The following is a 17229-nucleotide window of genomic DNA, read 5'->3' on the forward strand; positions in this document are numbered from 1 at the left end:
ATCAGCACCTCCTTCATATAGCCATCAGCACCACCATCAACACCTTTGGAGTAAGCATAAAGTGATATTCATGAAGTAAAGTGATGCACATTGGGACAAAAAACACCAACCAAGTATACATGGATGTCGGTGACTGACCAGGTGACTGACAGGTGAGCTGTCGGAGACTGACCAGGAAAGGGATCTTGGGGTGGTGGTGGACAGCTCACTGAAAGTGTCGACTCAATGTGTGGCAGCTGTGAAAAAGGCCAATTCCATGCTGGGGATCATTAGGAAGGGGATTGGAAATAAAATGGCTAATATTCTAATGCCATTATACAAAACTATGGTGCGGCCACACCTGGAGTACTGTGTACAGTTCTGGTCACCACATCAAAAAAAGGACATTGTAGAACTGGAAAAGGTGCAGAAGAGGGCAACCAAGAAGATCAGGGGTCTAGAGCACCTTTCTTATGAGGCAAGGTTACAACACCTGGGGCTATTGAGTTTCGAAAAAAGACGACTGCAGGGAGACATGATAGAGGTCTATAAAATCATGCATGGTGTGGAGAAAGTGGATGTGTGGAGAAAGTGGGTAGAGAGAAATTCTTCTCCCTTCACTAGAACCAGGGATCATCCCATAAAATTGATTGCCATGAAATTTAGGACTAACAAACAGAAGTACTTTTTCACACAACACATAATCAACTTGTGGAATTCTCTGCCGCAGGATGTGGTGACAGTCAACAACCTGGATGGCTTTAAGAGGGGTTTGGATAATTTCATGGAGGAGAGGTCTATCAACGGCTACTAGTTGGAGGGCTGTGGGCCACCTCCAGCCTCAAAGGCAGGATGACTCTGAGTACCAGTTGCAGGGGAGTAACAGCAGGAGAGAGGGCATGCCCTCAACTCCTGCTGCAGGCTTCCCAGAGGCATCTGGTGGGCCACTGTGTGAAACAGGATGCTAGACTAGATGGGCCTTGGGCCTGATCCAGCAGGGCTTTTCTTACGTTTTTATAAGCCCTGGAGTTTTTTTTTCAAAACTGCTGGAAATAGAGGATTTTTTTTACCCCACACATAACTCGGGCTAAGCCAGAATTCGCAGCCTTCCTTTGGAGAAAAACAATGTCCTATCTGTCCTGGTCCCTGATAGCCCGCAGGGAGGTCAGGTTAAATCCAGTGAATATGTGCACTGGCACACTCCCATCAGAAGTGGATTCGGAGGGAAAGCCCTGTTTGTAAAACCTCCTGGGGAGGTCCATCTGCAGTTGCCACCAGTTTGTCTGGTGGCTACTCAGGGACGGGCCTTCTCCATTGCTGCCCTGAGTCTTTGGAATGCACTCTCTGTTGAAATAAGAGCCTCTCCATCTCTGATTGCTCTTAAGAAGGCAGTTAAGACACATTTGTTAATTATTTTAATGTTTTAACATTTTAATTTTGTTTTAATTTGTGTTGTTTTTTGTGTAAACCCAAGAGGTATATAAATATGTTAAATAAACAAATAAATAAATTGCATTTGGGTAGCAGAAGGGAGAATAAAGAAATAGGCAACTCAAGGACCGTAGGAGGCAGAGGGGAGAGGAGATACTACCCAGTGAGAAAAGGAGACAAGGACACTATTCTCATGAGCAGGCGAAACCGGGCTAAGGGAGCTTAGCCCGGTTTCGCCTGGTCGTGTGCAGCAATGGGAGCCGTGCAGCTCCCAGCAGCAAGCCTCCCTAAATGCTCCGCTAACCCCGTTTATTGGATTGTGTGCTAATAAGGGCTACAACAAGCCTCCTGGTGTTGGGGGGCTCCCCAGAATGCCCCATGCACATGCGCGGGGCATTCTGGGACTTCCAGGGCCCAGGAGGCCCTGATCCCCACTGCCCCAGCTGGCTCCGTGAAGGAGCTTGTAATCGTGTGTGCGGCCAATCTGACTGCCCAGAGCAAGCTGACTGCTTGTGTGCGGGAAGAGGGAGCCAAGCCTGCTCTCCCTGCAAACCCCCTCACGGCTCTCCATGCTGCTTGTGTGGAGAGCCTTAATATTATGTTTCGGTGACTGTTTTGGTGTTGGTGTTTTGGCAGTTTTGGTGACTGGAGGATTCTGGGCCACAAAGGTCAAAGCAGCGGAGAGCAGGGATGCATATTGGTTTGCACTAATCAAATCTTTCTCCTTGTATGGTAGGATGAGACTGAATTTCCTTACAGTCATCCAAATCTTTATGTACCCAATATCTTAAACAATTCAAGTGAATGTTAATAAAACACAGAAAACAAGGGCTCTACCAAAGTGGAGACCCATCCACGTGCTTCCAGCAACCCTATAAACATAATATTTCTGTTCATTCCCTCAGACCTTGAATTTACTCACATGGAATTTTGTTAAGGATGCTGTCAATGAAGCTGGGACTATCTGTGGCTGCAGCAGTGGTTGTTGTAAAGTTACTAGGGCTGCTAGGAGCCGTGGTGATGCCAGATGTCATTTCATTAGCCATGGTTTGAGAACGGGGAGCTGCAAAAGTAAATGAGACAAAGAGTTATTTTCCAGATCTTTCTCCCATGTTTATGGTAAGGGTCAAATTTGAATCAGACCTCAGAATCCATTTCCAGTTCCAGGCTCAGTCTTTTAAAATGTGAAGTCGTAATGGATAATTGGCTTCTCTGAGCATGTACAGAGTGTAGAGGGGCCTTTGGGGGGTTTCAATGGAGAGGAACAACCACACGGGATTGACTTCCCCTTCCCACTACCTGACATCCCTAAATGGTGTTCCCCCAATACAATGCATTTGTTTCCTCTCAACTCCTTAAACTGGTAAAGAATATTGAAGGGGAAACAGGGTTGCTTCAAATTTTGCAGGGGGAACCTCTTTAGAAATGACTTTTTAATTTTTCAAATTACTTCCACCAAATCCCTGCTATGTATACACAAGGTACAGAAACAGGGAATTTTCTTCAGAGAAAATGGCACAGTTTCCTTCTAGGTGCATGACTACATCTGTTGCCCATTCAGCAATCAGAACAGGGTATGAAGATGAAAACCCCTCCCTGGGAACACACTCATAAGAGCCACACCAAATCAGTGGGGCAGATGCATCAGTATATTTGCTTATTTACTTTGGCTCCCATCCTGCATCCACTCATACTGATGGCTAACATGGCTGCATTTAATCAGGAAATGCCAGCAGAAATTGCCAGCTGCTCTTTCCAGTCAACCAAAGTAGATTTTTCTGGCAGCATTCCCTTACTGGAGCTTCCCTTCCAAGAGGTGAACACTGAAGACATTTGTACACACAAATAGTGAGCACTGTGAACCCTCCATTAAAGCAATTGTATGTGTGTGTTTAAAAAGTAATTGCATCCTTTCCCTGAGTTGAAAACGCAAGAATCCTACCTACACCCTTCCTAGCTCCATCTCAAGACAACACATCATCCGGCCAGTAGGGCTTCTGGGGTGCTCCTGCACGTTTAATAGCTGTATGAAAGAGATCTGAGAATCTCCCCCAGCAATCTTAACCCAACTGCTGCGGCTGCCAGGGAACAAAAGAGCTATGTTCCTCAGATGCAAAGCTCACTCATATCAGCAGGTACCTTTATATTAAGCAGATTGCACTTTCTTCCTAAGAGTTTGCAAATCAGTAAAATCTTATTTATCTTTAACATATGTCAGAAGACTTGACACTTAAGAGGAAGCAAGAACTAAAACCCAGATTATCAGAGGGAGCAGGTTGTGTGTACTGCATTCATACCCAGTAACCAGGATCTGCATGGCACAGATAGCTGTCTATTTTCACTTTGGGGCAATGTGATTAAAAAACCAGCTGTGTGGGCCCAGTTTGGCTCACTGCATATCAACAGTTTGGTTAGGTTAGTTTTTTGTCAAAGCATGGATATGCCTGTTTAGCTTATCTGATCTATAAATCACTAGGTAGTACTACCTTTTGGGGTCAGCTTTTTGAAGGCCTATAATAAATAATGTGTGGAAGTAAATAGGCACTAAACATGAAAAGCCAACCACAGACCCTCCCAACGTTTCACCAGTGAAAACAGGGGCATGCCTGTGGATGTGCAGGGAGCAGGGCCAAGCAAGGACATTTATGGAGTCCTTTATAATGTTTGGTTTACAAGTTGAGCTTTAGATGGAATTGAAATAACAGAGCACTCCTACAAGCAGTGACAGGTTACATCAGATCTCCAGGGAGCAGTTCTGCACCCCAACATGCTTCAGCTCTTTGTCCAGCTTCTCCATTTCAGACTCTTTAAAACTCAGTCTGATGCTGCAGAATTGTGTTCTGTGCTACGAGCTGCTGCTTTTGTTCCACACACCCGGTGGGGTGGGGGTGGGGTGTCACCGTATACCCTCACATCAGCCCCTGCCATAAGCTGGAGCTATTTACTCTCTTACAATTTTTTAATGACTTCTTCCTTCCCCTTCACTGGCCTCCTGGATTATCAGCCAGTGATCTCTCTAAGAAAATTGCTGGTCAGCTAGCATTTATATCCATAACAACCCCAAGTTAATGACATGGTAAAGTGATGGCCTGGGCATTTTCCAGATTATATGCTGCAACAGTTGTGTAATGTGTCTGCTAAGTGCCCCTCCGTATTGGCTGTATTTCAATATCGCGGTTGCTGCACTGTCAGCAGGGTACGGTCCATACTTCCGATGCCTTGATTTGGATTTCATTGATGACCTACAATGTTGTATATGTGTTGCAGGAAAGTAGCTGTATTTTTCCATTGTAGGAGGCTTGCCCCGTTGTTTATGTTTTACAGTGTGGGGTGGGGTGGGGTGGTGTAGACCAGTGATTCTCAACGTTAGGTCCCCAGATGTTATTGGACTTCAACTCCCATAATCCCCAGCCAAAGGCCACTGGGGCTGGGGATTATGGGAGTTGAAGTCCAATAACATCTGGGGACTCAACGTTGAGAATCCCTGGTGTAGACAGTTCAAATCTCAGTGCAACAATTCATTGATTTTTACAGCCCCTTTCTGTCTGGTTCATGAAATAATTTTTTCGTCTTTCATAAAATGATTTTTTAAAGAAGAATTTGCAAACCATGTTCTAACCCTATTCACACACTGTGTTCCCTGTATGTACAATCTGTGTATGGTGTACACCTATACAGATCTATACATATGTACAGTTATTCACACATGTTCAGTTCATGTACTTTTGAGCATTTGAGGGGGCCTGTACCCAGGCTCACTCGTAAAATGGATGCATGTATAGTCATTCACGCAAACATGTACATATGTACAGACATCTATGTGCATGTTTAACATAATGTTTAAATAGGTCTACTGTGATGCTATCATTCTTTCTCAGGATGCTGTTTCAATTCCTATCTGCTTCTGGCAAAATGTTCTCCTAGGAGTGCTGCTGCTTTTTGCAATAATCAGGCTCAAATCGCCAAATCACTTTTTCTCTCTAAGGAAAGACAATCCCACCCTGACACCTGTGAGAAGCTTTGCACTTCCCCAAGAGCAGTGGGACATTTCTGGGGCAGCATTGGCAGGTTCGTTCTTCCTTGGAGGAGAGAGAACTGGAGACTTATGGTGTCTTTATGACATCTGCTTTATTTACAAATATATCCACAGAGCCTATTGGAAGCAAGTAGAGTCTTAAAAACAGACAGTAGATCACCAGAGAGCAATTTGTGCACACGTACTGCTTGCAAAACTCACCCCAGTGTCTAGCTGACTGTAACTAGAAAATTATTCCCTCCCCGCACCCACCTTGCATGCTGTCAAATTCAAAATCTGCAAAATGCATCTTGATTTCTTTGATGATGTATGGAACAAATACATTATTAAAAGTCTGCAATGTGTGTTTTGGCCTAGGGATAAAGGACAGCCTTTAGACTAGAGGCAGCTCCAGGGGTGTAGCTATAATTGAGCAGATGGGTTCAAGGAATCCGGGGGGCCCAGCACCCTGAGGGTCTCCCAGCTCCACCCCTCTCTATTTTCTTCATTATCTCCCTCACTCTGAGGGACCACCGGGGAGAGGGGTGTTTGTTTGTTTGTTTTACAACCCATGGTCAGCTTACAAATCAATTACAGATAATAAAATACAGAAAATCCTGCAAAAGGTTAACAGTTGCTAGAAAGTAATAAAACATCAATCACATACAGTACCAAACAGAAACTTAACTAGCAATTGCTAAAAATAAAAGTATGAATATAAGACTAAAAGTTCAAGGAGAACATACACATGAAATAAAATGCTGACAGAAGCACATAACATTAGAGCAAAACTTTGCCACCTTATACGTAACAGGTGGAAATTGATCTGCCAGAAGATAAGAAAGACAAAAATCTTCTGAGCATCCTAGAAAAGGTGCCAGACAGCGAGATATCAGGGAGCATCTTAGCTCTCTGTAGAACAGGCAGTGGAGCAATACATGTTGGATGGATTCAAGGGGAGAGGGGTGAACATGAGCCCCCTCTTCCCTAGCTACGTCCCTGGGCAGTTCTCAAGTGATACCCGTAGGGACAACTCTAATCTGATATCTGTAACAATCTAGAAGGGCAACTCTCAGCTAATATCTATAAGAGAAACACCAAAATAAATGACTTGTTGCATCTAACAATGTATTATTTAACAAGCACACATTAGAAACCTTGGTTATATAGAAGTACACAAATTGCACACTAGATCTCTGAGTGTATGTAACAGTTTGGAGTCCTCCAGCTAGGGCAGGCTATACAGTACATCTAAAAATTAAAATCAATCTCAATTTTTGTTTAATTGAATGTAATGAGATGTTTAAGATATTGTTAAAATCAATAAAAATTTAATGCAAAAAACCCCAGCAATTAAAATCAATTTGTTCCATAATGCTGAAACTCCAGTGCAGATAAGGGTACTTCCCCCTTTGCTCCTGTGCCCAAAGAGCAGCAACCATCAGCACTGCTGCACCAGCAGTAGAGGGAAATTCCTGTAGTAGTCCAGAAGCCTTTCCATGGGCATTACTGAGGTGGGAGAGAGCAAGAATGGAGAAAAGGCCGATCCCCCCAGCTCCTGTTCTGGCAAGCCCTTGAAAAGTGTTTGGAAACTGCAGCTAGCACAAAATGCCACCAGAGACCGCTTATGTTGATGATATCACCTTTATATTAAGAATGTTTCTGGATCCCATTCAAGGTGGATTACCTTTACAGTCCTAAATGACTTGACCCCTAGATAGCTGAAGGGCTGCCTGCTTTGCAGTGATTCTACCTGTCCTACGCGGCCTTCTGGGGAGACCCTGGTTTGCGTGCCGATACCTGACAGCAGGAAGGCTGAGTGTAATGTAGTGGTCCATTGTTGACCTGATTTGGTTATGCTGGCTGCTGCTGTTGCATGTGATACACTAGTTTTCACTGCTGTGATTTTAATTGTTTGAGCGTATATTTTATACACTATGTTTTAAACTGTGTTTATAATTGTATACCATTCTGAGGCAATTTTTAACGAAAGGTGGTATATCAATAGAAATAAATGAATGTTAACATGTCGGTCAGAAACATGGTGTCTTAGGTCATTCCACCCCCCTCCACTCCCATCCCGTTCATGTTTAGTGCTGTAGGCTACATTCTGTTTAGCCATTAGCCATTGAAAGATGGCTGCATGAGGAGGTGTGCCAACTTCTTCGGAAAGGCGTAGGAACAACCTGCGTGGACGTTGTTCCCATCAATGCACCAATGTATTGCCATCTGACCATGCAGTGCAGGACACCAAAGAATTACATGCAGTCAATGGTCACAGCTAAACCCATATCTGAATCTTTCAAATGTGACATGGGAGGACTACAACACTGCCCCTCTGTGTACGCATGACATTGAGCATGTCACTGGCCCTGGTGTGCTTTAATTTTCTTTGGTAAACAGCAGCTGACTGGGGGTGGGGTGTATATCAGGACTGGGGGGTGGGGAGTTTAACTGATCCCTCCACTATGATCCTGGTCTGGATCACCCCATGTGTTCAATTTGCCAGTGCGGGGGGTGGGGTAGCTTCCATTGACACAATTTGTGATAGAGACAAGGGCCATATAAGACTGTAGCATAGGCCAAATTGTTATGGTCAATAGCACTTCAGTCTGCATCAAGCATATGCTACGCATCAGCTGGGTGGCTGCCACTGGTGCATAAATTAATACAAGCAGAATTGTAATGGTAGTCCTAGAACTAGCAAACTCCTCTTGACTTCATCCCTGGAGATTCCTGGTTGGTTGGGATTCAGTACAAGACTTCCTTTAATCTTCAAAAGCAGGAAACAGATACTGACTATGAGAACAAGGACATGCAAGCTATGGAATTTGTGTTGTATGGGACAGATCCAAGATCTCAGCGAAAGGAGAAACTCCTTCTCAAAAGAAGGAGAAACTATTAGATATAGAAATATTGGGGAAATTGTTAAAAACAAGAAAGCAGGCAGCACCTAAGCATATTGAATGGCAATAATAAAAAAGTAAAAGTGACACATCTAGCTGTCAATTAAAGAACACGCAGAAATAATCCTTGCATCCACTTCCTTCCCATGCAAAATTAGGACCTGGGTTACTGTCACACAGTGAAAAACATGGAAGTATGAACACTTTACCAAATAAGGAAAATGTCAATTCAGACCTCATTTCTGACTTATGGAAAGGGGGCGGGTTGTTATATAAAACAGTTGCCTTAAATAATCAGAATATGTTGCTCTATGTATTTCACTCTTTAAAAATCATTTGTGATATTGTAGTTTATAATGATTAAAAGTGGTATGTAATCATTTCTATAATTTAGAACAACTATTGAAATTAGACAGGCAGCTTTTTCAATAATCCAAATGATAACTGGAAAGGAAGCAAGACTACTTACTACTTTCAGTCCCTCTTCATCATATCTCAGCAGGAGGCTTCTTCCTGTTTCTTTAGCACTTCTTCTTTCTTCCTCAGAACCTGAACGGAGCACATCATCGCTAAACGTGTCAACCCTCAGCTCAACATGCTGAGTTTAATCCCCAAGACCCCGAGGAGAGGACTTGGCTGCCCTTTCAGTGGAAAGCAGCAACTAAACCGGAAATTCTTCTTTGTTAGCTGAGAAACCAGAGTGATTGGAGTGGCTCAGCTTGGCCCCACCTCAGGTATGAAACTATGTACCTTTACACAAAAAGAAAAGCAACTGAGGGCACTCCCAGTGAGATGGGAATTTTATCAGGGACCTACACCGCAGGAGGCTAACAGACTCCAGTAACCAGAGTCAGTGGACATCTGCAGTCATGTCCCCGTTGGTGTCAGTGGGACCGGGTCTGCTGAGGTAGCAAGATTAGTTTGGGGTTTAAAAAAACTCTCTTGTATTCTCACCACTCACTGTTAAAAGACACCCACAACCTGCCACAGAGCTCTGCTTGGAACTGGCTGTAAAAGAAGGAATAATGAGATTTCCAAAGTCTACTGCCATTTCCAGCAGATACTTCAGTTGTGAACTAGACTGGAAAATGTATGAGGTGGATGCAGTTCTCTCCCCTGTCCATTTCGCCATGCAGAAGAACAGAGATAACTCCCCTTCTAACACTCCTCTAACAAAGGCATTGCACAAATGCCTCCCCCCACATGCCTCCCCCCCCATCTCCCCTCATCTGGTACTGTTCAGGATTTCATCAGCTATATTTAGTATCCATGGGAGCATATCAGACACAGCTCAAAGTATTTCAGCACTGAGGCAAGGTGCAAAGCGCTGCCTTATCTTGCCCCCCTAAAGCAGTTAAAGGGAGGGGGACAGGTTGAGGGGACTCTATCACCCTGGTCACCTTTCAAAGCTTGCTGGGTGGCAGGGGTGGGTGGGTTTGCAGAGATTAGAAGAATCTGATCTGCCAGTAAGCAGCCTCTTCTCCTTAACCCGTGTTCCAAAGCCTGCCTGCCTGCCTGCCTGCCTTCCCTTGAATGCTGCTGACTGCAGTGAGCACAACTCTTATGCACCTCAGGGCTTTGGCTCAAGAGGCTTCTCTGCTATATCAGTGTACCTATGCACTCCTATACCATTGTAGCCATGGACTGTTGCACTTACTGTACCATTTAAGGATGTGCACGGAACCAGTTTGGAGGCCCTCCATGTTCTAGAGACCGGCAGTTAAGGCCGGTTCAAAGGTAGCAGGGATAACTTTAAGGACTGGGGAGGGTGCTCTCCCCTGCCCCACATTTCCCATGCCAGTGCTGTTCTCAAAAATTGTCCCACCGGGGTGGCAGCCTATCTCTTTGCCGCCCCGGTAAGCCACGGACCAGAAGTGGCTGGCCACTTCTGGTATGCGATGTACCGGAGCTGCAAGGAGGTATGCTGCTGCCCCAGTGGGACCCTTTTTGAGAAAAGTGCCAGCAGGGAAAGTGTGTGGGTGTGTGGGTGTGTGTGTGTGGGTGTGTGTAAGAGCACCCTCCCTAGTCCTTAAAGTTATCCCCACCACCACCTTTGAACTGGCAGTCACCAGTTCCGTGCACATTCCTAGTACCATTGTGCTAATGCACCATTGTACTAGTTTATCATTGTACTAGTGAGCCATTGTACCCATGTACCACTGTACTCATTGTGCCATTGTGCTAGCATACCATTGTACTAATGTCCCATTGAACCATAGTCCTGGGGAATTCTACTGATGTGCCAATGCACTACCAATTATTATTTGAGGAGGGCTTGTCCAATGGGTGTGTGAAGCGACACAAGGAACTGGATAAATGATGTCTTTTGTGATTTTACTCAGGAGATAGGTTAAAGAACTACAGTAGGCAATGGGTTCTGGCAAGCAAAGGCTAATCCTAAATGTACGCTAAGCTTGTCTAGTAGGGGAGGGGGAGAGAGGCCGAAGGGGAATTGAAGGGCTAAAGGAAAGGGGAAAGTTCATTACCAAGGAGTAGGGAATCAGTGAATGGCCTCTGTTCTCCCGACGATCAAGATGCATCTTGGGGTGCATCTTCAGCCTCGATTGATAAGTGCTAATTGTCAAACAACCATCTCTTTCCTTCCTGGCCCTTTGACCATCAAGTCCTTGATTGACCCTTTAAAGGGGGAATTTGGGGGGAGGGGTGTTCAACTGGAGGTGCACATAACACCACCTGGGACCCACCACCAGAGAGGAGACCAGGGCTGGGAGCCACAAGCTGCAGTGCGCCAGAGGTGGAGGACAAAGGATAGTGGGAGGGGGCAAGTAGGCCACAATGCAGCAGGTGCAGCTCAGGCTCTGTGTGTGGTATGGAACTGCTGGCAATCTTCCCTCTCTGCTCTCACCCTTGCAGAGAGGCTTGATGGGAAGCTCCTGATCTGAGCCTTGCAAGACTCTGCAAGGGCACTGCATGAAGAGGGAAGGTTGCCAGCAGCCTCCCTCTCTGCTTGTTGGAATACATACAGGGGTCAAATCAGGAGCTCCTAATCTGAGCCTTGCAAGCTCTTGGAGGCAAAGAGAACCCCTCCTTACTGGGTGGTGTTGGTGGTGACAGAGGGCACCCCAGTTGCTTCTCCTCTTCCTCACTGCATTTCAACCTTTGCTTGTTCAAAAAGCTGAGGGCAGGGAAGTTGGAGTGGCAGGAAGTGATTTAATCATTTCCTGTCATTCCAACTTTTCTACCCTTTGCACTTGAACAGGCAATGGATGAGACATGTCAGGGAGGAAAGAAGGTGTAGAAATGGACAGGAGCAGTGGCTGGCAGGGATGATAAATGTTCTAGAAGAAAAATGTTCTGGGGGTGAGAGGTCCAGATGGAGTGAAGTAGCCAGAGACAGGGGTCAGTCCACAGAGGTGGTCAATCCACTGCCTCCACAAATTCAGTGCTCAAATAAGGAGGAAAGGTACAATTAAATTAAGGAGAATGCCAATGTGGCTAACAAGCAGAGTCAGGGAAGCTTTAAAAGGGAAGAAAACTTCCTTCAGAAAATTGAAGTCCTGCCCAAATGAAGAGAACAGAAAAAACATAAGCTCTGGCAAAAGAAATCCACAGCAGAATTGAGCTTCTCAGGTTGGGAGGCTGAAGAACTGGGCCAATTTGAAGTGATGAAAGAGGATGTTCTAAATTGTCTTGAAAAACTAAAAGGTAACAAATCACTATGGCCAGATGGCATCCACCCAAGAGCTCTGAAGGAACTCAGATGTGAAATTGCTGGTCTCCTAGCAAAAATATTTAACTTGTCCCTACAATCAGGCTCTGTACCAGAGGACTAGAAAGTAGCTAATGTAACTCCCATTTTCAAAATGGCATCCAGGGGGGATCCGGGAAACTACGCCTGTCAGCTTAACTTCTGTTCCTGGTAAATTGAGGGAAAGCATGCTTAAGGATAAAACTGTTAAACATATAGAAGAAAAGGCCTTGCTGCTGAAGGAGAACCAGCATGGCTTCTGCAGGGGCGAATCTTGCCTCACTAACCTTTTGGCATTATTTGAGCAAATTATTTGAGCAACAGGCAAGTGGATAAAGGTGATGTGGATGACATAGTATACTTGGAATTCCAAAAAGCTTTTGACAAAGTTCCTCACCAAAGGAATTTGAGCAAACTTAGCAGTCATGGGATAAGGGGACAGGTTCAACTGTGGATTGGTAACTGGTTGAAGACTAGAAACAGAAGGTAGGAATAAATGTGCAGTTTTCACAATGGAGGGAAGTAAGAAGTAGGGTCCTCCAGGAATCTGTACTGGGACCATTGCTCTTTAACTTATTCATAAATGATCTAGAAGTTTCAGTAAGCTGCAAAATGGCCAAATTGTGCAAATTTTGACACTGAAAACGTTAGTTTAGTAAAATCCACAACAGATTCTGAAGAGCTCCAAAAGGATCTCTCCAGAGTGGGTGAGTGGGTGACAAAATGGCAAATGTGTTTCAATGTAAGCATGTGTAAAGTGATGCATATTGGGGCAACACCCCCCCACACCCCACCGGCAACTTCACATACACACTGATGGGTTGTGAGGTGTCAGTGACTGACCTGGAGAGAGATCTTGAAGTCATGGTGGATAGCTCATTGATTCAGTGTGTGGCTGCTGTGAACAAGGCAAATGCCATGCCAGGGATCATTAGGAAGGGGATTGAAAATAAAACTGCTAATATGATAATTCCCTTATACAAATCTATGGTTTAGCCACATTTGGAGTACTGCATACAGTTCTGGTCAAGGTATCTTAAGAAGGACTTTGTAGAACTGGAAAAGCTACAGAAGAAGACAACGAAGATGATCAGAGGCCTGGAGCACCTTCCTTATGAGGAAAGGCTGCAGCATCTGGGGCTTTGTAGTTTGCAAAAAGGGCGGCTACATTATAGAGGTGTATTAAACATATAGAGAGAGTGGACAGAGAAAGTGTTTTCTCCCTCTCTCTAGAACACTAGAACTATGGGTCATCCCATGAAACCAAAGGCCAGGAAATTTAGGACTGACAAAAGTAAGTACTTTTTCATACAGCACATAATTAATCTATGGCATGGGATGTGGTGATGGCCACTAGCTTGGATGGCTTTGAAGGGGGCTTAGACAAATTAATGGAGGACAGGTCTATCAATGGCTACTAGTCTGGTGGCTATAGGCCACTTCCAGCCTCCAAGGCAAGATTCCTCTAAATACCAGTTGCAGGGGAGAAGACATGCCCGTACTTCTGGCCTATGGGCTTCTCAGAGGCATCTGGTGGGCCATTGTGTGAAACAGGATGCTGGACCAGATAGACCTGGGCCTGGTCCAGCAGGGCTGTTTTTACGACTGCCTCACCTTGCCTCATTAGCAGGGCCCCCTGGGTAGTATTGCATCTGATACATAAATGCTCTGTCTATGCTATTTCTGATTGTCTGGGATGGCTGTTTCAGACATACAAGTCATCCTCTAAAGTTGCATTCACTGAATGTTGAACATGCATTTGTGAACTCCTCACAAATCTTGACTATTGGAGTGTACCTTTCTGGCAAAATATATATAGGATAACGTTCACAAGATACTGGGTACATCGTTGTCACACCTCAAATCCATGTGCTGGTGGAAAGGTTCATGTATGTCAGACAGTGAGAGTGTACCTTGCTTTTTTCCAGTTTGCTTTGTATAATGTTCCACCCCATCGTTCTCTTTCCATATACAGAGTTCAGGGATACTGTATTACAAAAAAGACAGATTAATTATTAACTCCTTGCCATAGTATTCTCGTAACACGGGGCACACCCTTTAACCATTGATAGCCTGCAATCAGAGACAGAGAAAGTTGTTTGTGGCGGGCGGGGGATGGGATACAGAATGTGTTCTTCTTTGGGGTTTGTGCTGTAGGCAGCAAAACTCCAGTCTGTAGCTCAGATATACTGAAAATCAACAAGGAAAACCTGCTGAGAGAGAGGCACAAGCCACAATTTCTCATGCAAGATTTAGGACTGGCTTATCCGGCAGGTGGTGCCACTATATGTCCTCCATGTGACTGTCCTCAAACTCATGCTGTCCAAGTAGGAACCATCCCATGTGAATTCTAAGGTGGTGTCTGCATGGGGTTACAGCAGTTCTGGTGATCCCAGAAACACTTTTTGATGCTGACAAGATACCAAGAATTGCCATGAGCCCATGAATAAATGTATAGCTGTATTTTCATATCGCACTGGTCTATTGCCATGCAGTCATACACATGTGAGCCTCAAAATGAATCACAGTGAAGGAACTGGGTAAAGACTCCCAGTTTATGACACAGCCACCCAGAGAACAATTTGTTACGGGGTGGCTAACAAATGAAGTTATATTATATTATATTATATTATATTATATTATATTATATTATATTATATTATATTATATTATATTAATTAACTGACCCCAGATCCTGAATGGCCTAGATTTTGTTCAGATATTTCAGCGTGGAATCAGTGTTGCTTTAGGTTTGTCTAGTTTTCTAAACCAAATCTGAAAGAAAAACAAACTCAGGAGTTTTGAATAAGGTAACATTTTATATTGTTTAAGAGGAATTACTGAGGTGGTCTGCGGGATGGCACTGGAATCTTCTAGGCTGATTATCCTGGGGTGGATCCAGGAGCGTAGCAGGGAGGGGTGGAGCTGGGTGGCCCTCAGGAGCTGGGGGTCCTGGTTCTTTGAACCCCTTCGCTCAATTATAGCTATACCCCTGGGAGGATCCCAACATTCAGACTGAGCCTCCTTCACCCAATCTGGTGCAATTCAGGATTTCACAGCCTCCATGGCAATGATGGATCTGCCTCAATTCATATCTGGCCTCACTCATCTGCTAACTAGGCAAAGAGGCACCTTTTAAAAATGGTGATTCTCTTTATTTAGCAGGGGGAGATCAACCTCCTTATCCACCCCCAGCACAGTACCCCTCCAGTGACTGTTGCTGGTGTCTATCATATGTTTCTTCTTAGATTATGAGATCCTTGGGGACAGGGATCCATTTTATTTATTTGTTATTTCTCTGTGTAAACTGCTTTGGATACTTTTGTTTAAAAGCAGTATATAAATATTTGTTGTTGTTGGTAGGTCATTCAGCTGATTGGTGTTTTTGTGAGATGGATGGGATGTTGGTGATGTGGAGGTCCAGGAATCTGATGTAGGATCATATTGAATTGGCAGGGACCTTGGAGGTCTCCTGGACCAACCCCCTGCTCAGTGCAGGAAACCGCTACAGCTTACCTAATAGAGCTGTCCAGCCTCCGTCTGAAAACTTCTAGTGAAGGAGATCCCACCACTGCATGGAAATAGATTTCCACTGTTTACATTAGGGATGTGCGGACTGTTCCGGCAGTTCAGTCCGGGGGTTTGGGGTCGAACCAAAACACACACACCCCCGGTTCCATGGGACCAGAACCGGACCACCGGGTCCGGTCCGGACCGGTCCGCAATTTTTTAAAATTTAAATTTAAGTTAATGTAAACTACCTTTAGCCCCTTCAGGGGGCTTGCTGAGGCCGCGCGGGGGGTCCGCGCGGGTTCCCTCTCCCCCTGCCAGCCGTCCTTATCACCGCCGCGGCCTGGGAATTCATCATCTTTGGCCCTTTCGGGCCTCCGTATGAGCGCATGGCTGCCATTTTGGCAGCTGCCGTGCATGCGCCAATGCCCTCTGCAAGGCCGTGGCCGTGGCCTCGCAGAAGGCATTGGCGCTTGAGTGGCCGCCACCAAAATGGCGGCCGCACGCTCATACGGAGGCCCGAAAGGGCTGAAGATGATGAATTCCCGGGCCGTGGCGGTGATAAGGATGGCCGGCAGGGGGAGAGGGAACCCGCGCGGACCCCCCGCGCGGCCTCAGCAAGCCCCCTGAAGGGGCTAAAGGTAGTTTACATTAACTTAATTTTTTTAAAAAAAATTCGTGGACCGGTCCGGAACCGGACTGGACCAGTGGGGTTCGATGGGGGGCCAGACCGAACTCGCCTGGTTCGGTTTGAGGCTGGTCTGGCCTCAAACCAAACCGGGCCAGCTGGTTCCATGCACACCCCTAGTTTCATAGCAGTCACAGTATGTTCTGTGTGGGAACAGATCCACCTTGGTGCTGTAAAGCAGCCTGGAAACCTGATACATCTTTTTCTGTGTGTGTGTGTTTGTGTGTGTGTATCTCCTTGCCTCAGTTGCTTTCTTTTTCACTCCACTCCATAAAGAAGTAATAAATACTGAAGAAGCAATAGTCACTTCCTCATGGTTGCCAAGTTTATCAAGGTTACCTGTGTGTCCAGAACACGTACATAGGTGTTTCATCTCCTCAGTATCAGGTCTGTCCTGTTTCTGTCTGGCAATGAATGCTGTGTGTAATGCAAAAGGTATTTCAGGTGCAAGGTGTTTGGTTTGGTTTTGATTTCCCCGCCCCCAGAATTACCAACAGCAGGACAAACATAATTTAAAGAGCCTCAAAGTAATTGAGGAACAGCTCAGTGTGTTACATTTGTGTCACATCCTTTTTTTTATAAAGGGGTACACTGACACTAGCACCAAAGGCCTTTCCAAAGAAACCGAGAACAAGAAATCCTCATTTGTTGTTGTGCAAGATCCAGATTTCTCTCCCCAAGTTAGTGCTTCTGCTCCAGGAGAATTGTATTTCCCCAGCATCAAAGCACAATATCCTATTACTGAGAAAATGTTATTCTATCCCTAATAGGTTTCCCCCTTGCCTCTGTAAGTGTGGGTGAAATTTGGTTATCCAAATCTCATTTGAGAGCTTTCCAGACTAGCTGCTGGAACAGCAGCAAAATGCCTCCGTTCGGGCAAGTCACATTCGAGACGTAAACAGCAGGGGGGACAGTCTCGCAGCAACTAACAGCCTGAAAAAAACAGCATCTTTTTCACACCGGATGTACGACATCCTTGCTCTACATCACA

General features: G+C 45.2%; 1 protein-coding gene across 2 annotated transcripts in view; it reads right to left on the reverse strand.

Annotated features, from left to right (window-relative positions):
- Positions 1-16634, reverse strand: part of SYT8 (synaptotagmin 8) — a 41192-nt gene extending 24558 nt beyond the window's left edge. Inside the window, exons 1-4 of one of the 2 annotated variants that reach the window (XM_053252142.1) lie at positions 16578-16634; positions 13954-14027; positions 8801-8880; positions 2333-2473 (exon numbers count right to left, since the gene is read on the reverse strand). In XM_053252142.1, the coding sequence (XP_053108117.1) occupies positions 2333-2456 (124 nt within the window). In that variant the 5' untranslated portion in view covers positions 2457-2473; positions 8801-8880; positions 13954-14027; positions 16578-16634. Of the gene's footprint in view, positions 1-2332; positions 2474-3352; positions 3432-8800; positions 8881-13953; positions 14028-16577 lie in introns of those variants that run through there. The other variant, XM_053252152.1, reaches the window with a different exon arrangement.
- Between the last annotated feature and the right edge of the window lie 595 nt (positions 16635-17229).

The sequence above is a fragment of the Hemicordylus capensis genome, chromosome 1 (genome assembly GCF_027244095.1).
Source record: "Hemicordylus capensis ecotype Gifberg chromosome 1, rHemCap1.1.pri, whole genome shotgun sequence".
In the NCBI taxonomy this organism is placed as follows: domain Eukaryota; kingdom Metazoa; phylum Chordata; class Lepidosauria; order Squamata; family Cordylidae; genus Hemicordylus; species Hemicordylus capensis.